Source organism: Sphaeramia orbicularis, chromosome 8 (genome assembly GCF_902148855.1).
Source record: "Sphaeramia orbicularis chromosome 8, fSphaOr1.1, whole genome shotgun sequence".
NCBI classification, from domain to species: Eukaryota; Metazoa; Chordata; class Actinopteri; order Kurtiformes; family Apogonidae; genus Sphaeramia; species Sphaeramia orbicularis.
Window position 1 is genome coordinate 37,331,084 of NC_043964.1, and position 26,004 is coordinate 37,357,087.

Consider the following 26,004-nt stretch of genomic DNA (forward strand, 5'->3'; position numbering starts at 1 on the left):
TATTTACTGTCCACTTCCGCATCTGTTTTTTGTAAAATGGCGGGTTACAGAGAAAACTGTCTGACCAATCAGTGGTCTGCAGTGTTATACGTCACAGTTTAGTATCGCTTGGAACCTTGGTGGAGGTGATACCAAAAAACTAGTACCGGGTACCAGATTCCAGGTCCTTTTTCGTAATGGAAATGCAAAAAGGCCGAGTCGAGTCGAGTCGAGTTGAGCCGGTACTATGCAGTGGAAACGCGGCATTAGTTACAAAGCTTTTTGTTCAGTTCAGCAGTTGTACAGTATCAAAGGAAGTCCAAGGCTGATTAAATGTTTGATTTTTGTTACTATTACTCTATCATTACAATTATATCAGCCTTTAAAAATTCAATTAAATGTCTCTAATAGTGTTAAAATACACAGTGATGTCCCCTCTATTAATGTTAACATAGTGACATACAATGAGGCTGAGGTAAACTTCCATGCTACCATACTACTTCACACTCATCAGTCATTTTTTTTGTTGTTTTTTTTTTTTTATTTGATCCAAGAACCCATCCTGAAATTACTGTGATGTTTTCTGAGTCTGTTTTCACATTATCCTCTTCTCAGGCCATCACAGAGCATGACCTCTAAGTCCTTTTTTTCATCCACATGCTGGTTGTGAAAATGACTTTTCCTTTTTACTCCTTGCTGATTCCAGCTCCTCAGGAGACTGTGACTAGTTTTTCTTTTTCTCCCCCCCCCCCCCCTCGTGACAGACTTTGCACTACAACTGCTTGGCTGGCTGTGATATGAATTCCAGATCCTTTTTAATAGATTTGTCCGGGACCCGCTAATAGATCTGTCTGTGTCTAATGGGCTTTGACTTGCACAACATGACTTGTTCAAATTACAGCGCACATACACATGAACACACACGCACACGACAGTCATACTAAACACCTTTAGATGTTCATCCTCGTATTGCTTTGTCTCTGCTTTCAACTCACGGAAAACGCTTTTAGAGATTAGACTTTCTCAATTTCCTCATTTCTGGAGATATAGCAGCGTACAATCTGGGTCTTATGGATGGCATATCTCAAATGTGACATATATAAATGTAACCACATGCATATGAAATGACACATATAAAATGCAGCTCCCAGATTTATATTTGGGTGCTTCTATGAAACTGCGTTTATTTTGGTATCTGGCACTTGACCAGCTTTTTAGACCCAATAATAAAAGAGACATTTAGACATATTTCCCCCCAGGATGTACCTAATGATGACCTCAGATAAATGCAAAAAAAAAAAAAAATGCTGTTGCTGTGAGCCATCCCAAAATTAATGAATTTTTAATCAAATATTGGGGCCAAAAATAGGACCAAAATTAGGACAGGAAAAGCTACCTAGGTGTCAGTGCATCTGATCTGGAAAACATGGCTGTAAATGGTCTTATATAGCGCTATAAATAAAGACTCTGTGTTAAATGTGACGATCCTAGTGGTTTTTCTAATCTAGACATCTGGGTTTTTTTCTTGAATCGGCAGTCTCATTCCAGGTTTCGCATGTAACCCATCGTGTCCACTTGCGTTACACGCGGAACCTGCCCATTTAAACCCAAATATATCAAGAGTGATTTTGCAACAACAGTTATTATTGTGAAACACTCTGCCTTGCATAATTAGTTAAATTCCCAAAATGTACATGTGAGAGAATAAAAGATAGTAGCGGATAATTTTTGTGTTCTTTTTACAGTGTTACACGCTGATTTTTGTATTACAAATAATATAAAAATGTGTTTTATCTGAAAAATAGTTTCTCTTTTATCTCAGTAAATATTTATTACCTCTGCCAAGGTTATCTTTTCATCGGGGTTTGTCTGTCTGTCTGTTTGTCTGTTAGCAAGATAACTCAAAAAGTTATGGATGGATTTGGATGAAATTTTCAGAAAATGTTGATACTGGCACAAGGAACAAATGATTACATTTTGGTGGTGATCGAGGGGAGGGCTGATCTAGTGCTTTTCTAGTTTTTAAAATAGACCCAAAGTGCTTCCAAACTTGCTTCATAACATTAGCCTACATCTGGTTTGAATTTTTAGCCCCCATGTCCTGTTTTAAGGGGCCACTTTCATATCACATTTACATGTTAAATGTTGATTACAATGTGTTTGAAAGGGAAGGTTGAAAACTAAAGTGCATTTTTCTTAACAGTGAAAGGTCTTCTTAAGAATTGCTATCATTTGTCAGTGCAGACACGCTGCAGTGAAGAAATTGTGATAAATAATGACACAGGTGTTAAGTGATCTCATCGATAAGATGCTGCCAAAACCACACAACAAAATAATTCCATGATAGCAATAGAAACCAAGTGTTAAATTGGGAGAAAATGAGACAGGAGAGAGAGGCGATGGAGCTTGAGATAGAAAGTATGTTGATATTGAATGTTAAATGAGATGTTTGGCTTGTTACCCTTGTTATACAGCCTCATTCTCTCAGTATCTGTAAATATAAAGAACATGAATTATACATTTCAGTGCAGGGTTTTTTGAGAATATTGCAGCTCGTGGCTCCAAATTGAGTTAATTCGGGGTTCCCCTGGGTCTCCTACGGAGAGCAACAAGCTGTTAACAGCACGCCACACTGGATACCAACCAAACCTGTGATATAGGAGAGGCCCAGTTAGGCTTTGACATTGTACCAAATATAACACCACAGATAGATATTGTAGATTTATTTGCTAATTATGGAGTAGGAATCTTGAAATTTACAGTCAGTTTTGATTAACATTCAAACATCTAAACATCTGCCAGTAATCAAATGGACCTATTGATCTAAAGGATTAAATAATTTTAGAACCATTCATCATATTAGCACATGGAAATATTTATATTATATTATATTATATTATATTAAATTAGATTAGATTAGATTAGATTAGATAAAATAGAACTTTATTGATTGTTTGGGCAGAGTCCTCAGGAAATTGAGGTTTCAACAGCAGTACAATACCGAATATACACACAAAAAACAAAAACAATAACTGTAAAAAAACAGTAGTGAAAAAGACAGAGAATTGCACATTGGAAAGTACTAGTAGAAACCACAAGTTGTAAAGTAGTAATAATAAAGTAGTAGTAATAATAAAGTAGTAGTAATAATAATAAATAACAAGTGGTGCCAGGCACAACAAACCCCGCCCCTCGCATGTATTGTTGCTTATTTTGGCATTGATCCAGCTGATGTCATCACGTCTATGCCTTTGCTGATGTCAGCATGTCAATTCCCTCTATATATGTGCCAAGTTTGAAGTAAATTGAAACAAAATTGATGTTTTTATAGACATGTGAAATCTTGCCCATTAGAAGTAAATAAGAGGGGAAAAAATGTGTTAGAAATTCATTAAAAAATTGGAGGTTTGACCTACTTTTCCCAAAATGTAATCACATCTATTCTGTGTCACTGGCAATCTATAAACACAACTTGATATGAATTCAACCAATAGTTTTGCTGCTACAGACATTTGAAATTTTGCCCATTATAAGTACATGGGGGGGGGGGGGGGGGTAAAAAGTCATAAAAAAATTGAAACTTGGACCTGTTTTTTCCAAAATCTAATGACATTTATTCTGGGTCACCTGCAATTTATAAACCAAATTTGGTATGAATTCAACCAATAGTTTTGCTGCTAGAGTGTTAACAAACAAACAAACTGAACCAAAAACAATATCCCTTGCCTTCCCTTTGGGGGGCGGGGTAGTAAGTAGCTAATTATCTTACAATATTATAATATGCATTTTTTATATATATATATATATATATATATATATATATATATATATATATATATATATATAAATGAAAGGTGATGTTTGGAACATCACCTCTATATGTTTGATTTCAGGGAAAATGCAGTTTATCAGCATTTTCTTGGCATCAAATATGTTCAGAGGATCTATAGTAAACATGGATATGTTCTGCAGCAGTTATTCACCAATCAAACTCATGTAATTTGATAAATGGAAGTGGTTACACATGCTCATTTGTACAACTAAAGTCACTTTTTTGTCTGTTTTCTCTATTCTGACATAATATCTGTTGAATTTACTCAGAGGTTTCACGAACATCTACATAATCAGTAAATGAAATAAAGGAAAATACCTGCTTTTCACTGTAAAATACAAAGGTTAAAATAATTAATGATGGTCAATCAGGTCAGATGAATAGGAAATTTGGAAGTCACCACAAAAATAGTTCTGAGGGGTTGAAGCAATGGCTATCTTTTTATTTTGTGTAATTTGATGCTTGCTTAAGGTGTTTGTTTCCCCATTTTTCACTGCAGAATATATGCACAGCCCGCAGAAGGACTAACACATCAAGAGGGACTCAGAAAGCATTAAAAAAGACTAGAAGAGTAAAGGTTATTGGGTCAATATTACTACGTACCTACACATTGTACCGGTTAATAGCTGTTGACCCTGTTTCTACAAAGACATACACACAGCTGTTCTACCAGACTGTCCTTTAGGGATCAACACCAATGTGTGTAAGTTCGGTGTCTCCCACCCTTAATTTATCAACGTCTCCTGAGGACACAATCTTTGCCCCGTGTGCTTGTAATTAGCATAAATTTACCAGACTGAATCCTATATGTGATCTTTGATAGTGATCAAATGCACAGGGTTAGGTTAGCATCGAGGTCAGTGAGTGATTTGTTTGGAACATGACCTCTGTCACTGTTAAATAGCAAAGTCAGCTGACTACCTCCTGTTTCTTATTAAAGGGAACCTCATTGGGATGTGATGGCAAAGACTTTACACAGTGGTTCAATTCCCCCAATTATCAATACAGGATTTTAGTCAAAAATTAATGCACCTCTAGACGGAAATAAATGTTGTTGTATAAACATTGTGTGGCATAAAAGATGCTACAATGAATGCATCCTGTACACCACCTTAAATGCAGTCCAACAGTCTATTATGGGTTTGCCTTTTCTTTTCTTGTCCAGGTACTGCACAACAACTAACTTTAAAACAACATGGAGGCTAATAACGTTGCTGAAATGCTATTTTATATGTGCATGAAATCATTTGATTAGTATAAAACTACAACTATAATATATGACACTTTCACATTGAAATATTTATATGGATTTTGTTAAAACATAGGCTGATTAATTGAGTACTAAGTCGCTACTCCGTCAGTCAGGCATGGTCAGCGGGCTGTTCCAGCACGAACTAACCTTGTATTGTCTGATTACCTGAGCTGCGATGGACACTGTGGACACTCTAGGACAGTGGTGGAGTGAAAAGCTAACAGTAGCACAAACAACAAGTGTAGAAATCCCTGAAATTCACTCAATCTCTCTCACTGACTGCTGCTTGTTTACTTGCATTTGATCACCTGGAATCAACACGGGTACGGCAATGGCTGCTCCCCATAGGTTCTAATTCACGCAATAAAAAGGTCCAGTGTGGTGCATTTATGGCGATTTGTTACTGAATTGGTGCCTTTCTTGCTTATAAGTAATACACTGAGCACAATTAATGTCATAAACATGACCAGTACAGGTTCACTTTAATAGAAGCTGGAGATTATTGTAGTTTTGTGAGAGTTAGCGTTAGCATTTCACCTTTGAAGGAAACGAAAGTGAAAATTTACATACTTTCAACATCCAACTGCCGGGTTCTATTCCTCTATTATACAGCGGATCTTACACAAAATTTTCACAACTTCTAACCTGTATCCACTGGACACACAAATGCTGGACCCCATGAATTTGTCACGTTTACCCCCCCTTTTACAGCGCCCCAGTGCATGGGGACATTTGCAAATTCTGATACTGCCAACAGTTCGGTTCAGGTGAACATTAGTATCAGTAATGTAGGATATAGGTGGAAGAAAACTGTCACAGCCTGCCTGTTATTTACATTAGTTGGTTGTCCCCACCAAGGTTGAAATTCATTGAGCAGAAGTAGGGATGTAAAAACCAGAGTTTTTTTTTTTTTTTTTTTTTTCTGATTTAACCCTTATTTAACCAGGAAGTCCCTTGAGATGAAATTTCTTTTTCGAGGGGGACATGACCAAGAGGCACATCAGTACAATACAAATGAAGTAACAGAGTATAAAGCTACATACAATTAAGGCAGTGGTTCTTAACCTTGTTGGAGGTACTGAACCCCACCAGTTTCATATGTGCATTCACCGAACCCTTCTTTATTAAAAATAAAATATGATTTTTTTTCAAATTCAAGACACAGGCATATGTTTTACTGGTGCACAAAATGAACCGTGCATTAACATCACTGTGTTCAAAGAACAAAACCAATACAGTGCATGAACTCACAACAAATTCCATACCTTTTCACAAAGACATGACCTTTTTTAATACTACCACACTGAAATGGTTTTCATTTTTAACCTTATGTATTCCAATAATGAACTTATTATATTTATGCTATTTATCATTTTTAACATTTTAACACACACCCATCACCTAATTTCCATCAGGCTACAATAATAATGAATATTTACTGCAAATCAGTGTGAGTTCTGCTGTTGTCGAGTGTGTGTCTTGACCTCCGCCAAACCCCTGAGACTGACTCACCGAACCCCTAGGGTTCGATCGAACCCAGGTTAAGAACCACTGAATTAAGACAACATAAAATAACTTAAAAACATAAACGCTAAAACCAGTTTAAGAATAGCAGTCACACACTTCTGTTCGACAGTTTGACAGAAGAGATTTGAATTCACTCAAGGTAGTGAAATGCTGAAGCTGAAGTGAGTTTTGCAAATTGTTCCCTCCCAACAAATTGCACCCTGGATATGAACTATTGTTGTACCCAATTATAAAAATTCATTCATTCATTCATTCATTCATTCATTCAAACCCAAAACTGTACTGCACTGAAAAGCTTTTGTTCTAAAAGGCTGGGTCATGACCCACAGGGGGGTCACAGCAGATTTTATTTGGGTCACCAAATAAATCTTTGTTTGTGATAGCACAAGATGTTCATAATGTTCTGATAATTAGACTTCGTAATATATCATTGAATGTGTAGTAGGCTATATGTTACTATACATTTGTATCAGTAATACACAAAGCAAAGTTATTGCTGTAAGCATGACCTGTAGAGGTACACTTTAAGACAGTGTCTTTCAACCTTGGGGTCGGGACCCCACGTGGGGTTGCCTGGAATTCAAATAGGGTCACCTGAAATGTCTTGTAATTGATAAAAATAAAAACTTAATAATAAAAAAATATATGGTGAGTTGTCAGAGACATTCCCAATCCATAAAAGACAAACTGTGAAGCTGAAACTGAAGCTGTGGTACTGTTTGTCTTTCAAATGTTCATTGTGGTCAGTTTCAGATGCTGCAGCTCTTTCATAATTCATAGTTTGAGTTCTTGTTTGTTCAGTATTAATTGTCAGCCTTGTAAATCCAAGCTGGACTGACTGTACATATGCTGACCAAGGAAAATAAAATTCTCACTTTGTGCAGTAATCTACACCTGACTTTTCTGCCTCCATCCATGATAATATACATTATATAGACTAAACGTTGTCTAAAATTAACGTTTATTTGCAACATAGTATAGCAAACTATTACATGGTCAAAAACAAATTCATTTTAGGAAAAAAATTCAGATGTTAAAATGGGGTCACAAGCAAAAAAAAGGTTGGGAACCACTGCTTTAAGATTTAAGTAAACTAGTGCGTTGATCCTGCACATGAAATTTGACACCATGGCAATGTGGCCCAATTGTTTATCTGTTGCTAGGTAACCCACTTCAATGATGATTCTATGATACTGGACATAGCAATGTGATTGTAAGGCTATTGTATTCCAAAATTACTAATATCTCCCAAAAATATTTGTCCTATCAACTTGTCGTTTTTGCAAGTCTCTTCCTTGACCAAAAATACGTTAGTATACCAAACTGCACCAGCTAGCTCTTTCCAGATTTTATGTGATACCTGAGACACACACACACAGTCCACTTCCCTTTTATAACTTAGAATTAAGAATCTTTATTTTGTCAGTATATAGTTCTCATATGTAGACATGCACCACGTACTGAAATAGACCTTCTGCATTTAACCCATCATTAGAACATGCAGGAACACACCACACACTGCAGACTAGGTGCAGTGGGCTTTCATGCTAGATTGGTAATGAATTGTAATTCTGTTTAGTATATGTGTTTAGTTGATAAATATGTATTGTATATATTGGTTGTAGAGGCGTTTGCTGCCTCTCCTATAGGGTGTATGTGTGTAGTGGGACTTTGTTCATGTTGGTATGTTCATCGGGGCATTTGTTTAGTATTTGTTTTGCTCAGTGCAGCAGTGTGTTGCGCTTGCTTGAGGTGCTTCAAGTGTTCGAGCTCGGGGTATTAACGGCTCGGCTGAGCAAAACCACCATGATCTCGAATACTCATTAGCATAATGTGGCAACATGAAAGATCTGCGTCAGTCCCTCGACTCTCGCACACAAGCTTAAGAGGTTGGAGGGCCACCACAGACTTTCTTCAGGCATTAAAAAAAAAAAAAATGCAACTTACAATTCATCGTTGTGTACTTGGAGTGTGTGTTTCTACACGTCTTTTTTAATTTTTGCAGTTTTGTGCATGCATGCGTGGGTGTGTTTGTCCTAGGTTTTTGAAGTTAGAGCTGTGAAAGATCTGTTTTTTTCTTTCTATTCTCTTGATTTTAATGGAACGTCTCCTTTTTCTTTCTGTCTTTTTGTCTCTACAGGTCATTACACTGGAAGGATGGGTTGATATCATGTACTATGTCATGGATGCTCACTCCTTCTACAATTTTATATATTTTATACTGCTCATTATCGTAAGTATTCTCGTGTTTTTGCTCTGAAGAAACATTTGCATACGCCATCAGCAAAATACATCGTAGAATAGAACTTTTTCATACAAAAACCATGAGGACAAGAAAGAAATGTGATTGAAAACAGACGACTGAAGAGACAGAACCAGCCTTTGTGCCTCCGAGTCATAAAATCAGCATCAGTACATATGTACATTCTTCTAATCCTGTACAGATCTACACTGCAGTACTGCGGTTTGACGAAAAAAAAAAAAAAAAAATCAGTTTGCATATATATGATGCATCGCCCCTGAAAGATCTCATTATATGTCACGCCAATTCCACTTCTGCTTTGAAAACCCAGACAAAGGCCTTTAAAGTTATCAGAACTACTCTTTGTCGAACCTCATGAATTCATTATCGTGTATAATTTCAGTCTTCTTAAGAAGCTGTTGTGGGGTTTTCAAAGGTCCCTGCTCAGGTTAAATTTAACAGAGCTATATGAGGTGCTTGCCTCCCCACGTACCGTTTGATGTAAAGCTTTTATTATGCATTCAGAGGGAGACAAGGGGAAATGAATGAGGGAGAAAAAGAACGAGAAGAAGGAGCAAGAGAAGCCTGGATATAAAACAAAGTGAGAATATGTAGTTAATTGGTAAAAGAGAGTAATAACATCAGGACAAAGAGTAAAACTATGATAACTTATCCCTCGTGTGGTTAAAACATACTGTAATTGAACAATGAGACACTTTACTACAGACTTGATCGATGTCTCTAATATCCTGTCAAAGCTACTTCATCAGAGTTTGATTTATGTTCCAGAAATTGTCACCGAATATAAAAGCGAAGTCATTTTTATCGTCCCAGGACAATAATATATACAATATAGTTAACCTAGTCTTTTATTGCCCCTTGAGGAAGAATAAAATTAATTGTTCTTTAATAATGGAGTAGATTAGAATGGATTTAAAGGAACACCTGAAGCTAATTTATTCCTGAATATATAGGAGCCTGAGATTATATGCGCAATGAGGCACCTTAAACGCTGAGATGGACCATGTTTACACTGACTGACTTACATAGGATCGTATAATTGTATTCATTAATGTGGTTTTGTTCTTCGTTGCGGTTGTTTTATTTTGTTTTTCGGCGAAAATTTGCTTAGAGGTCTTATTTATATCTTTGCACATAAGAAATCACTATAATTGAATCCCCAAAGGAACTTTGTGTTGGTAAATGCAAGTTATGCAAATTTACAGGATTTCAGTTCTGTTGCAACATGTTGATGGTCATATGAACTATGTTTTCAGCTCAAAAATGTCCAATTTCATCACAATTAATGCTATATTTTCATGTCACAAATGGCCAAGTTATATTTGACCTGAATTTACCTGAAAAACAAATATTCTATTCTTTTAGATTCCCCATTTTTTCTTACAAGATTATATCCTACATATCACATGTTTTATTTTTACAGGTTCAATATGGAGTATGGTGCTGATCCATCCTGCTTATGTTACACCAATACATACATTAAGAATGTCACATGTCACTTTTTAAATCAACAGTTTTCTAATAATAAGCATATTTATAAAGAAACAACAGTTTTATGTTGTTATTTACTCTTTAGTATGATGATAAACTATACAATAAATAATTCTGATCCTAGTTTTTGCACAGGGATCATTTGTGGAAACGGTGACATGGCTGCCGAGCATCAGTATGATGGGATCTGTAACAACCATGTCACATCCGTCCACTGACACATTTTGTGTTTTTGTGTCAGCTGTTATTGTTTTAGATCCACAATACTAACATTTATGAATAAGAGGAGAATTAGCAATAGTAAGTATATACGTTTATTACTAATAAAGTAGTAGTAGTTTTCACACAGTATATCACTTTCTGGTGATGGGTTTTAAATACATGTTTCTTTGCTTCAAAAATTAAACAGATAGTGTCCAGCTGAGTGGACATTTTTATAACTCCATGGAAAAATAGGTTCATTAAAAAATTTCAACTGCATTGTTTTTTTCATGCCTAAAGAAGAATAAAAACAAAAATATTGACTATGGTTTTCATAACACTGGGTTACAAAAAAATGTTTTTTGCAAGTTGTCTAGGTTTTTTCAACTGAATTAGGACCATTTTGCACCGCTAAATCCAAAAATGACATCTGTTTTTCTCAATCAGGTCAGGTTTTTTTTGCTAATTTGATTTTTATTTTATTTATTTTTATTTTATTTTATTGAATTTTTATCTTGGTCACCAAGTTTAATACCAAAATAAGATTGGTAAGCACACTTTATGAAACTTGTGACTTGATTCCTGTTAGGTACAATGGTGTATTCACCGCAGATGTAGCAGAATACATCAGGCTTATTTTTGCAAGATCTTCTAGTCGAAGCCATTTCATTCACCTGTAATATTAAAAAAAAAACATTAATCATAAATTGGCAAAAGTAAAATCTTCAGAACTTGTTTATTGCAAGAAATATGAAAGAATTTTGTATCATATGATGTGAAAATGCCCATAAATGTAAGCAAAAATGTTAAAAAGCCAATATGTAGCATAGTTCAGAAAGTTGACCTGATTGAGCAAAACTAATGTGATTTTTGGATTCAGCACACCAAAATTATTCTAAATCAGCTCAAAAAACTTAAACAATAAATTTGTTGTTGACCAGTGTAATTCATGCATGAAAGGGTTAATTTCATATTTCACATTTTCCTGTCCAGTCTCGCTGTGTTTACGGCAATACTCCGTCATGTTGCGCAGGTTGGTTTTTGCCACTCAGTCTGACTTAGAGGGCCGTGGCCCGGGGGGGAAGTGACGTAGTGGGCATACCTTCTATAAAATAAGTAAAAAAAAAAAAGAAAAAAGAAACACTAAAGTAGCCACAGAATTAATCTTTTTTTTTTTTTTTTTAACAGCGGGCAGGAAATAATTCTTGCCACCACTTTAACAGAGTATGTTCTTTTTCCTCTCCGACCAGGTGGGCTCTTTCTTCATGATCAATTTGTGCCTGGTGGTCATCGCCACCCAGTTCTCAGAAACAAAGCAGAGGGAGAACGCCCTGATGAGGGAGCAGCGCGCACGCTACATGTCCAATGACTCCACGCTCGCCAGTTACAGCGAACCAGGCTCATGCTACGAGGAGATGCTACGCTACATCAGTCACCTGTATCGCAAGCTAACGCGCAGGCTGCAGAGAATATACTCCGGCTGGCACAGGTGTGTTATCAGCTGATGCGTACAGTCTGGACCAGATAAACCACTTAAGTGCTGTTTTGGGGTTGAGACCACAGGTGTCAAACCGGCCCGCCAAGGGGTCCAATCCAGGCCTATGGGATGAATTTGTGAAATGCAAAAATTACAATGAATATATTAAGAACCAAGGATTTTAGAATCATTTTAGTTCAGGTTCCACATATAGACTAATATGATCTAAAATGGATCAGACCAGTAAAATACTATCATAATAAGCTATAAATAATGACAACTACAAATGATTCTATTTTTTAGTATAAAAAAGTAAAATTACATGAAAAAGTGTACATTTACAAACGATCCTAAACGATAAAATATGTATAACCTGAACAAATATGAACAACCTGAAATGTCATAAGAAAATTAAGTTCAATTTTAACATTTTTGTCGATTTTTGAGCATGTTTTGTTTTTATTATTTATTTTGTTCATATTTTTTATTACTATTATTTTTATTATTAGGAGTTTTTTTTTTTTTGCTTATTTGTGTTCTTTTTGTTCATGTTTATCATATTTTTGTCTTTTTTTTTTTTTTTTACATTTTTGAAAGGATATTGTTTGTGCTGTCAAACCAATAACATTTTTAATCTGATTAATCTCAGGGTTGCTGGGGATTAATTTTGATTAATCATGATTAAATATCATTCACTCTTAATCTATATTAACTGCGTTTCATTTTGCATGAGCAAACAGACTCAAGAAAGAAGGGAATATATATGAACTTAACGTGTTTATTAAACACCTTCAACATTTTCAACAAAACAACTTGAGACAACTGTTCTGTCTTAGTTTTTTTGCCCTCATATTTCCATTCAGAGGACCAACATGCTGTTTAGCGTCTTCCATCTTTATGGTTGGTTCTGCTGCCTTTCACACTAACTATGCGTTGGCGTTCAGAGTCATTCCTTGCTGCAGATGGGCTAATTACATTAAAATTTTTAATCAGATTAATCATGATGATGGATTAATCCATCCATCCATCCATCCATTCTCTTCCGCTTATCCGGGGCCGGGTCGCGGGGGTAACAGTCTAAGCAGGGATGCCCAGACTTCCCTCTCCCCAGACACCTCCTCCAGCTCTTCCGGGGGGATCCCGAGGCGTTCCCAGGCCAGCCGAGAGACATAGTCTCTCCAACGTGTCCTGGGTCTTCCCCGAGGTCTCCTCCCGGTGGGACATGCCCGGAACACCTCCCCAGGGAGGCGTCCAGGAGGCATCCGAAACAGATGCCCGAGCCACCTCAGCTGGCCCCTCTCGACGCGGAGGAGCAGCGGCTCTACTCCGAGCTCCTCCCTGGTGACTGAGCTCCTCACCCTATCCCTAAGGGTGCGCCCAGCCACCCGACGGAGGAAACTCATTTCGACCGCTTGTATCCGGGATCTTGTCCTTTCGGTCATGACCCAAAGCTCATGACCATAGGTGAGGGTAGGAACGTAGATTGACCGGTAAATCGAGAGCTTCGCCTCTCGGCTCAGCTCCTTCTTTACCACAACCGACCGGTACAGCGACTGCATCACTGCAGACGCTGCACCAATCCGTCTGTCAATCTCACGCTCCATCCTTCCCTCACTCGTGAACAAGACCCCGAGATACTTAAACTCCTCCACTTGGGGCAAAGACTCCCCACCGACCCGGAGAGGGCAAACCACCTTTTTCCGGTCGAGAACCATGGCCTCGGATTTGGAGGTGCTGATCCTCATCCCGCTCGCTTCACACTCGGCTGCAAACCGCCCCAGTGCACGCTGAAGGTCCAGGTTCGATGAGGCCAACAGGACAACATCATCTGCAAAAAGCAGAGATGAAATCCTGTGGTCCCCAAACCGGACCCCCTCCGGCCCTTGGCTGCGCCTAGAAATTCTGTCCATAAAAATTATGAACAGAACCGGTGACAAAGGGCAGCCCTGCCGGAGTCCAACATGCACCTGGAACAGGTCTGACTTACTGCCGGCAATGCGAACCAGGCTCCTGCTTCGGTCATACAAGGACCGGACTGCCCTTAGCAAAGGGCCCCGGACCCCATACTCCCGAAGCACCCCCCACAAGATACCACGAGGGACACGGTCGAACGCCTTCTCCAGATCCACAAAACACATGTGGACTGGTTGGGCGAACTCCCATGAACCCTCGAGCACCCGATGGAGAGTATAGAGCTGGTCCAGCGTTCCACGACCAGGACGAAAACCGCATTGTTCCTCCTGGATCCGAGGTTCGACTATCGGTCGGATCCTCCTCTCCAGTACCCTGGAATAGACTTTCCCCGGGAGGCTGAGGAGTGTGATCCCCCTATAGTTGGAGCACATCCTCCGGTCCCCTTTCTTAAAAAGGGGAACCACCACCCCGGTCTGCCAATCCAGAGGTACTGTCCCCGACCGCCACGCAATGTTACAGAGACGTGTCAACCAAGACAGTCCCTGCACATCCAGAGACTTAAGGTACTCAGGGCGAATCTCATCCACCCCCGGTGCCCTGCCACCGAGGAGCTTGCCAACCACCTCGGTGACTTCAGCTTGGGTGATGGACGAGTCCACCTCTGAGACCTCAGCCTCTACTTCTTCTATGGAAGACGTGGCAGTGGGATTGAGGAGATCCTCGAAGTATTCCTTCCACCGCCCGACAACATCCCCAGTCGAGGTCAGCAGCTCCCCACTTCCACTGTAAACAGTGTTGGTGGCGCACTGCTTTCCCCTCCTGAGGCGCCGGATGGTTTGCCAGAATTTCCTCGAGGCCGACCGATAGTCCTCCTCCATGGCCTCCCCAAACTCCACCCAGACCCGAGTTTTTGCCTCCACAACCGCCTGGGCTGCAGCACGCTTGGCCTTCCGGTACCCATCAGCTGCCTCGGGAGTCCCACGGGCCAACAAGGCCCGATAAGACTCCTTCTTCAGCTTGACGGCATCCCTTACTTCCGGGGTCCACCACCGGGTTCGGGGATTGCCGCCACGACAGGCACCGGAGACCTTGCGACCACAGCTCCGAGCAGCCGCTTCGACAATGGATTAATCCACATTAACACATTAATTTTGACAGCCCTAGTTATGATTATGTTATTATTTTACTGGCCCACATGATTGAAATGATAAATGTGAAAAGTAAGTAAATTTTATACAATATTCTGCCTGTTTCTAAATGTTCTGTGTATTTGTAGATTTCTGTAAGTTGTAATTCACATGTGTAAATGATCAGCTGAGGCATAATATTGTATAAATTGCATTGATTTCTCTTAAGACATTTCAGGTTTTTCACATTATTCAGATTTTTGTAGATGTAAACATGTTCATATTGATTTTAACTGCTATTATTTTACTTTTCTGGCCCACTTGAGATGTATTATATTGTTTAGACCATCCAATACTTTTGTGATGCCACCTAAAATGCTTCATATGAGTAAGAAAACACACATATGTAGAGCAAAATTTAAGAGTGCATAGAATGTACTTGTGATTTTACATTATAATGAAAGATGTGTCATGAAAGTGCTTTACGTTTCCGGAAACAGCATAAAATGTCATCATGATCATCAATGTTTATATTTAATCTTGTTGTATGGACCTAGAGGAGAGAGAGTTGTAGAGGGAAGTGTTTTTTTAACCCTGATTGTAACCCCTTCAGCATTTCAGTTTAGGACACAGGTGTCAAACATTAACATGATCAGTGAATTAAATATAGGAAAATTCATGACTTATAATGAAAAATGCAAAATACAGAGGATAATATTAAAATAATGATGATTCATCACTTAGAAAAGGTTAAATGTAATATAAAATAATACAAGAACTAAGTTAAGGTCATGTTTATTTATATAGTACATTTACAACAAAGGTGTCAAACATGCGGCCCGGGGCCAAATCCGGCCCGCCAAAGGGTCCAGTCTGGCCCCTGGGATGAATTTGTGAAATGCAAAAATTACACTAAGATATTAACAATCCTTTTGGTTCAGGTTCCACATACAGACCAATTCAATCTCAAATAGGCAGGACCAGTAAAATACTATCATAAGAACATATAAATAATGACAACTCTTAACTTTTCCCTTTGTAAATGTAAATATTTTCATGTATTTACACTAAAACAAAGTATCATTTCACAAAAAAATTTAAATAACCTGAACAAATACGAACAACCGGAAATGTCTTAAGAGAAGTAAGAACAATTTTAACAATATTCTGCCTGTTATTAAATGTTTTATGTATTTGTAGATCCACTGTGATCTGTAAACTGAGGCAGAATATTGTTAAAATTACACTTATTTTTTCAGTTTGTTCATGTTACTCATATCTTTTGAAAAGATAGTTTGTAGATGTAGACCTTTTCATAACATAAATCAACTTAGTTTTGCTCTAAAACATAGAGAAATGTTTGGAGTTGACATTATTTTTATATAATTCTGTTATTATTTTACTGGTTCGGCCCACTGCAGATCAAATTTAGCTGAATGTGGCCCAGAACTAAAATGAGTTTGACACCCCTGGTTTAGGATTTGTGTCCTTATTATGGAGTGTTACTGAATTTAAGCATCAACTTCATAAGTTTATAACAATGCTCAATGTCTTTTATCTTTTGAACAGTAAAAGGCGTAAAAAAGTGAATCCCAACGGCAGCGGCGGAGGCAGTAACGGCGGAGGAAACGGACATGGTCACGGCTCCAGCAGGGGCGCCGGGGGCTCATGCCCAAATAGCACATTGTGGTTGAGACCCATCCATAACCTCCTCCAGCATCATCAGCACCAGCACTGTCGCCTCAGCAACGGGGGGCAGCACGCCGCCAGCACGACCACTGGCGAGCAGACAGACACTGAAAGGGGGGTCGAAGGAGGGGAGGAGCTAGAGATGAAGTCACTTCCTGTCCGGAGAGGGAGTACGAATGGAAATAGCAGCCGAGGGAACCCCACCGTCGTTACCCAGGGTATGGGGGCGCTGCTGGGGCGACTCAACGGGGGGATGAACTATCCGACGATTCTACCGTCGTTTGTTTGCAGCTACAGCAGTAAGACGCCGCCTCCCCATTCCCAACAGAGCGGGCACAGTCCAGACCAGCACCCAACGAACCACCCAGCGTCTGAACACACAGAGACCCTGAACAAGCTGTACCAGCTCATGGGACAACACAGTAAGACTACACACACACACACACACACACACACACACACACACAAACACACACACATACATACATACATACATACATGCATGACTAGGAGGGACTTTTTATGAAGCTGCTATTAACTTCTCACAATAAAAATCTCTCTTGGGCAGAACATTTTGATTAAAAACTAAAACATTTATTCATAGATGTACTTGAAACTCTTGTCTCTTGGGCATAATTACCTTTCCACTACCAGGCTAGTTTTTTTTTTAGTTTTCATCTTCTTTCCCTTCTATTTCTGTTCATAAGTCCCCCCGTCAACTTTTTTTTTTTTTTTTTATTCTCTTTATTGAGTTTTTTTCATATAGTAACAAAGACGTGTTCATATACATTCACTGTGCTCAATGCAAAAAAAAATAGAACACGTAGTAAAACAAAAAGCGCACAAACAACAGTAAACAATGAACATCAAAAAACCAAACTGAGGACATCATATATCGCCAATCCTAGGTTGTTTACACATTTGCATTATTAAAATAATCAATGAAAGGTTGCCATGTTAAGTGGAATGCATTTAATTTCCCTTTTAATGAAAATTTAATTTTTTCCAGTTTTAAGTGTTTCATTACTTCTCTCATTAAGGCTGAATGAGCGGGGGGAGTTTTTTGTTTCCAATTTAATAGGATTAATCTTCGTGCTAGCAACACCACAAAACATATCATATTGTTTTGGTTGTTGGAAAGTTCTACAGCAGCCGGCTTCACACCAAACAAAGCAAAAACCGGATCTGGTTTAAGTTGTTTTTTTAAGATTTCGGATAAAGTCTGAAATATCTTGGTCCAGTATATTTTAACACAAGGACAGTTCCAAAACATATGTGCAAGTGAGGCCGGCCCCTGTTTACATCTGTCACAGGAGGGGTTTACCGAGGGAAACATCTTTGATAGTTTCAGCTTTGATAGATGAAGTCTGTGTAGAATCTTGAATTGCCCCCCGTCAACTTTTGACCTGAGTTAGCATCTGGCTACGACTGTGAGCATGTTTTTTCTATATTTATGGCTGGGTTTTTCAACTTTGGGGTCGGGACCCCACATGGAGTCACCTGGAATTCAAATGGGGTTGCCTGAAATTTCTAGTAACTGATAAAAATAAAAACTTACTAATAAAAAATATATGGTGAGTTGAGAGAGCCAATCCCAATCCATAAAAGACATGACAAACTGTGAAGCTGAAACTGAAGCACTGTGGTACTGTTTATCTGTCAAATGTTCGTTGTGGTCGGTTTCAGATGCTGCAGCTCTTTCATAATTCATAGTTTGAGGTCAGCCTTGTAAATCCAAGTTGCACTGACTGTACATATCCTGATCAAGGAAAATAAAATTCTCACTTTGTGCAGTAATCTACACCTGGCTTTTCTGCCTCCGTCCATAATAATATACATTATATAGACTAAATGTCATCTAAAATTAAGGTTTATTTGCAACATAGTACAGCAAACAATTACATGATCAAAAACAACTTAATTTTAACAAAAAAAAAAAAAAAAAGTCTCAGTTTTGAATGTCTGGGGTCGCCAGAAATTTGTGATGTTAAAATGGGGTCATGAGCCAAAAAAGGTTGGGAACCACCAATTTATGGGCTCAACAAAAAAAAAAAAAAACACAGTGGATTGCCATGTCTCTACAGTTTGCTCCAGTGTTGTTATCATTAAGATCGTCCTTATCCTGTCGCTGTATAAACAGACCATTTCTCCCACTTTTCTCTAGTGATGTCCCGATCCGATTTTTTTTTTAGGATTAGTTTTGCTGATATCGATCTGATAGCGATCTGATACTTTTTACAATGAAATTTTGATTTGAATTTGGAGTCATTATTTATAGGTTATGCTATAATTGTTTTACTTGAGATCACAACTGGGCTGAATGTGGAACCTGAACTAAAACAAGTATGACACCTTTGACTCTTAGTAACTTTCATATAATTTTTGCATTTTCCAAATTCATACTATGGGCCAAATTAGAACCTTTGGCCGGCTGGTTTTGGTCCGTGGACCGTATGTTTGTCACTGCTGTAGCGTGTCTATGGACAGGTCCGTCCAGGTGTGCCATATGTTAGTGATGCACAGATCAGCGGGTTACTCGTGGGTCGGGTCAAAAGAATGTCAGTTTATTTGAGGGGCGGGTTGGGTCAAATAATTCTACAAAAGCCCCTGGGTTGAAAAAAACTTGACTTGCGCATCACTACCGGACCATAAAGTGAAAGTGAAACATATAGACGCTTTACTAATTCCTCTAAGCCTGTTGTGCAGTTAATTTTCCTTTCCCCTACCTTCAGAAACTTTAACTTGAGGGGGCAGGACATTCGTTTACCCCCCCGAGAACCGGGCCTGGATCAGCCCAATCTTGTGACAAAATCCAATCCAATCTGATCCATTCGGGACATCCCTCCTTTTCTCATCTGTAGTGATACTTTTAGGCCATATTTGTATATTTTCAGATAAAAATACTACATATAGCCTCTTTAATGTTGAAGACTTGAAATGGGAAAAATATAGCCATGAGAAGAAGGATGCTAGTGTGTGCCTGGAGTGGCGCTTAGAGAGTCCTGACAGGAAATCCATGTCTGAAGTGTTACAGTCGTCAGTACTAGGAGGTAGATAAAACGGGAAGGACTGTGGGAATCAGCACAGTGTTTTGGTGATTAAGAAGAGAAAAGAAGAAGTAAGCGGTGGGAAGAACTGTAACAAAACGACAGGTATGCCAGTCAATTTCTGTAGATAAGGGAATAAATACATAATGCAAGTTTGAGAAGGGAGACAATATGAAACAAGAGAGAGAAAATAGATGGAATAAATAAAGACGAATAGGAAAATAAATGAAATGGGGGAGGGGGGAGCGAAGGGAAAACAACGTAAACCTGAGTCAGTTGCCGTGACGGTGTGATAGACTCGTCTGTTCTGACCTAATGGAGTCTGCATTCACACACCTACTACACACACTTACACACATTCACACACTGCTGGCTACAGATGCTGCAAACATAATTAACCGCACATGAATTAGTTCCTTGCGGGAGCGAAGAGTTATTGTGTGACATGTGATAAATACTGGCAGGCAGTTAAGACACTGATTAGAAATAAAGCTTAAAAAGTAAAAGGTTTAGAAACACCAGTAGTGTTTTTAATGTGAGGAAGTGTCTCTGTTTATACTGTACGCTCAAAAACGAACATTTTGCCGTTTTAAATGGACTTTAAATGAGGGTGATTTAATGGTTTGTGATTGACTAAAAGCTAAAATTTGTGTATGTGCGCTTTTAAGTTAAGACCAAATGGAGGCTTCAGTCACAGCTGGACATTTTTGGATTTTCTAAAACATCCGCAAGTGTCTAAACGTTTGCTTTCAGGTTTTGTGAAATGACTTGACCTCAGCTAAGCCTCATCACGTAATCGGATTAGAGCATAAATGCAGTTTTTTGGTTGCGGGCGCTTTCTATTGGAAAAGCACTGATGTTCGTGGGAATATTTTTTAAGTTTGAGGCTCTCAAATCGAATTTAAGTTAATTTAATCTGTCGTAATATAATATAAAGTTGTATGGGGTCGGGGTGAATTTGAACAAGCTTGAATAAATATTTTGTACCTCAGACAATTTTGCACAAATAATTTGTGAGAATGCAAACAAACTGTCGAGGGCGGTAATCCAAAGACTTCAACATCAACAGTTATTCAAGAATAATGATGACAGCTCTTACAAACCTTTTCATAGCTGGAGGTATTTAACGGTGCAGTGTGTACAGTCAAAGCCGTGTTATGAGAGATGATGTTTCCAGAAGTCATGCTTTGCGTCTGTTAGTTTTCAGCTGTGCTTTTCAGTTCCTCCGTACTGATTTAAAGAGGCTGTAGTCAGAGAACAGAGGGTGAGAGGAGTCAGCCAGGATCTCATACTGTGGGCGAGCTCTCAGCACTCACTACACATACCAGCTTGTTTTGGCTCTGCACAGAGAAAGGACATCCTTTCAGCACTGCCGGAAAAATTACATGATTTTCTTCCGTCCTTATCATACTGTAAAGTCTCATGTTTTTCTATAATGTACAGTACTGTTAAAACGTAATCCTGTACTTATAGTCAGTATATATAATTTAATTATGTCTTGTTGCTGTAGTGCAGGTTGTATGTGTCAATTTTGATGTTGTACGCTCACTTTTTTTAAATAAAAATGTTGAATATGGTATATGTATAGATCATTGCATAAATGACTTAGAGCAGCCATTTTACTTTCTGCCATAACTAAATGATGTATTTTGTATCATATCTCCTGAATCATGCATGATAAAACAGAAAAGATGATGTCAGTAATACATAAAATCATACATTGTTTAGTTGTAAAATGAGGATGATATTAAAAAGGAACTCCCAGGTAGCATCCAAAATTCCATATTGACATGCTCTTAACTAGGCTACAACAGTATTGTAGATATTTTAGTGTAAATCGTAGTATGAAACCAATAGAATGTGAATTTCAAACTATTTTCAGGTACATGCTACAGTGTGCCTTCCCAGTATAAATATCCCATAATGCAATGCAGTCGTAGCAGCAACCGACAGTGAAAGAGCGAAAAGAGCTCAGTAGTGAATAGTGATTAGTGTTAAAACAGATTCAATCCATAATATTACATGGGCACAGTCCGTAGTATTACACACATGCCTGTAGAGGTGAGACGGACTGGTTACCAAGGTAACGTGCCCCGATTGGAAAGGAGACAGGAAGTGGCATGTATTCACACCCAGTGCAGTGCATCCAGAAAGATGTATTCTGCTGTTTAGTTACAGAAAAGCAAGTTGAACGTTCGTATGGATTTGTGTATGTGGGGTTCACATTCTGAGATTTAAGGCAGACGACAATGTCTGAAAACTATGGTTTTATTTTTCGATAGAATAAAGTCTCTTGTATGTCGTGACTATACACGACATAGACTGCCTATATAGAGAAGAACAGCAGTATGTTAAAAACTTCAGCAAAAATGTTCCAATGATTTACTTTAAAATATATTTCAACAACTACAGTTCAATCAAACATCTGTTTTTTTGTGAATTATTTTAAGATGAGTGATGATATTGTATATGGCATCATCACATAACATACACTATAATACTTAACCATGAAAATATAGGGTTAGGGTCAGCTTTCTGTGTTATTGTCTAGTTTGGGAGATGTGATGCAAAACTATTACACCATCATCATCATTTTTTATCTTATCATTTTATATTGTTTATTGTTTATATGGATCCCCATTAGCTTCCACCATAGTGGTTGCTACTCTTCCTGGGGTCCTTACAAATTTACAATTCATAGTTATCATCAGCAAGCTGAAACCTTCATCTTAACACATAAACATTATAGCATTTGAACTTTTACTGTTACAGCAACTTGGATGGCGAGAGTCAAAATAATCATTTGCATTACTTTTCCTTAAGTAGTTCCTGTTTGAGTGTTTTTTTTATGAATGAATGTACACTTTTAGTGTGTTTGATGAATATCTTATTTTAGCTTAGCTTAGCTTATCATCATCATCGTCATCATCATCATCATCATCATCATCATCATCGTCGTCATCATCATCGTCGTCATCATCATCATCATCGTCGTCATCATCATCATCATCATCACCATCACATTATTTTTGCAAAGGCCCAAGTTATGAAAATGTAAATGGCCTCAAAATTTCATGCTTTTATGAAAAAAAGTTCCACATTATCACCGTCCAATAGTAAATTTCCAAGTCATTTTTTCAGTTTTCTCAGGAAACTTACCCAGAAATTGAATATTTGATGCAAAAAAGTACATTACACTGAGGTCATCAAACGCAGGGTTACTAGCGACTCCTAGAAATATTACAAAGAAAATGGGGGATGCAGCCTTTACTAACTATGCACCAAAGTTATGGAATACAATTCCAAAAGACATTAGAGAAGCCAGTTCACTGAATATATTTAAAACCAAATGAAAAACATTTTTATTCTCATCAGCCTTTGAAAGCAGATAAAAATGGGGTCACAATTCAGGAACCAGGAATGTGCGCTGTTTTTATTTTTATTTTGTTTTATTGTATTTCTGTTTTTATTTTTTATTTTATTGTATTTCAAATTTCATTTTATTTCTTGCACTTCAAAAATTCCATGTATAATCAAATATTTTAATGTGCGCTGTTTTTATTTTTATTTTATTGTATTTCTCTCAAATTTCATTTTATTTCTTGATGTATAATCAAATCTTAATGTATTTTAATATTGTGTTTTTTCAATCAATGTGAAGCACTTTGGGCTACAATTTCTGTATGAAAGGTGCTATACAAATAAAGTTTATTATTATTATTATTATTATTATTATTATTATTATTATTATTATTATTTTTTTTTTTTTTTTTTTTATTATTACTATTATTATTATTATTATTATTATTATTATTATTATTATTATTATTATTATTATTTTGGGAAGATGATGACATTATTTTCACACATGACCTGCATTACTGGATTGTCTATCTTTGAAAGTATATTAATACAATTCAGTATCTTATTCAAACAGCTGAAAACATGATGAAAAATGTGTGTTCGTCTGACTATGCAAAGCCACAAAGACAATGGTGTGTCCACGTAGGAACAGTGCCTTTGTAATGTCTGCCCATCTCTACCGTGTCACCCCCTCAGGTCGCCAGAGGCTGCTGTACCAGCTGGCAGGCGTGGTGCCCAGCCCTCTGCTCCTGGAGCTGCTCAGCTGCCCTCTATGTGCCCGCAGCCTGGAGACACTGGAACTGGAACTGGGAGACCTGGAGGGAGGCAGAGGAGAGGTGGACGGTCTGCACGACTTCCCGCAGGTCAGCATGGACGTGATGCACAAACATGGTGTAAAACAGGGATGCTAAAGTTTGTTCTAATTAGGAGGGGTGGTAGTTGAAGTCAAGTTACAGTGTCTGGTATTAGTTTGTAGAATGTGAAGTTTAGATAAAACACATTAGTTTAAAGGTGCTGGAGACTTTCCTGACCAATTTTTCATCAAATCTGTAAAACCTCAGTCATATCCTCAGTATCATGAATCTGTAAGTCTTTCTGTGATTACTCACCTGAATTTCTGGCATTACGGTCAACAATTTCTTAGTGCCATCCACTCTAAACAAACCCTTTGTTTACATCCAGAACTGGGAGGTAACTCGGGCATCTTCGGAATTTTGTCGCGATGTGCATTGTGGGAAACGCCGGTTCACTCTGCTGTCTGGCAGCGGCAGCTGCTACAGACACAAGGCGGACATGGCAGGAGCTCTCTTCAGACTATGCATATTCCTCCAGTCATTTCCGTGTTTCAGACATTTCCGTGTCGTGTTTGTTTCATCTATATAATATCATATGGTCGCACTGCCACTGCTGCTTTTAGGTGGTGGCGCGAGCCTTCGCTTCCCACAATGCATGTCACGACAAAATTCCAAAGATGCCCAAGTTACCTACGGGCTCTGTTTGTAAACACATGGTTTGTTTATGGTGGATGGCACTTTTAAATTGTTGACCGTAATGCAAGAGATTCAGGTGATTCAGAGATACAGATTTGTGATACTGAGGATATGACTGAGGTTTTACAGATTTGATGAAAAATTGGTCGCGAAAGTCTCCCGCACCTTTCAAGGGTACCTGTAGTGAATTTTCATTGCTAGCCATCTCAAAAGATCACGCAAACAACAAACACAAACATGTACTTGATGTGTCAGGACGTTATAATTTTTACTATATTATGAACAGTCAACTTAATTGAACATTATCAGGGTTCTCGTTGGGACGTAAAAAGTCTTAAAAGTGTTGAATTTACAAATTCTCATTTAATACCTTAAAGGTACAGTGTGTAACTCCCCTACCCTAGGTGGCAGCAAATACCTGAATCAATGCAAAGACAACACGCTTTCTCTGTTCCGGTGTTACGCTTACGGCTGGTACTTTGGAATAAAACGCCTTGGCTGTATATTTCGCGATTTTCGAATACTTCATTTCCACAACCTGCCAAAATAGCGAGCACCTCAACTTCAGTCATCACTCCCATCAGCCTGGTCTTTCAGAATTCCCTGTAATGACTTGTAATGACCCCAGACCTCAGAATCTGTGGTGGTATCACGGAATCGCCGAAAATTCCATAATGGCAGTACAGTAGATGTCACAGCTTTCTAAAGTCTTTCTAAAGTCTTTCTAAAGCTTAGAAATAGACCCACAATTAGGACACAAGAAATTGAGTGTCAGTTCACCGAGGTGCGACATGCATAATCAGCCCCACCCGGTTTCCCAACTTCAGCTTACGGTCAGATGTGCTGCTTCCTGGTGGTTTTGAGCTCATCCAGTAGATTGATTTCAATTTTTACATCTTGCAAAGCGCAATTGCTGCTTTATTTTCCTTGAAAGTTGCTGTGTTAGGAGCATTTTCAGAGGTCCCATGGTAAGCTAAATGCGGAAGTATCAGAGTACACCACGTGATGCTTCTGAGTGAATCACGTCAGCCGAAACCAGCAGTAGCCAATGAGATTTCGTCATTAGCATTAAACCCCCCCTTGGACATTCACGATTGGGTCCTGATAGAAAGGAAATGCCCTTATTTGGTTTACATAGCATTGTGCACGATACTCAGACCTTTCCAACGATACCAGACATGTCAGACTTAAATAAACAGACGAAACATCGCACGTCGGTTTGGAATGCAAATTTTTTTGGTAAATTCGGGCGAAATTTACTGCCGCAAGTAAACAAACTGTAAAAAAATAAACATCTTAATGTATATTTTCAACGTTTTCTTTATGGCAGCTTGAAAGAACACGCATTAAAG

The 26,004-nt window shown here is 38.3% G+C and overlaps 1 protein-coding gene across 1 annotated transcript in view; it reads left to right on the plus strand.

The window, feature by feature from the left end:
• Positions 1–26,004, plus strand: part of cacna1ha (calcium channel, voltage-dependent, T type, alpha 1H subunit a) — a 351,881-nt gene that overhangs the window by 221,299 nt on the left and 104,578 nt on the right. The window contains exons 7-10 of the mRNA XM_030141355.1: positions 8,731–8,823; positions 11,796–12,034; positions 16,633–17,174; positions 23,859–24,025. Of these exons, the coding sequence (XP_029997215.1) occupies positions 8,731–8,823; positions 11,796–12,034; positions 16,633–17,174; positions 23,859–24,025 (1,041 nt within the window). The remainder of the gene's footprint in view (positions 1–8,730; positions 8,824–11,795; positions 12,035–16,632; positions 17,175–23,858; positions 24,026–26,004) is intronic.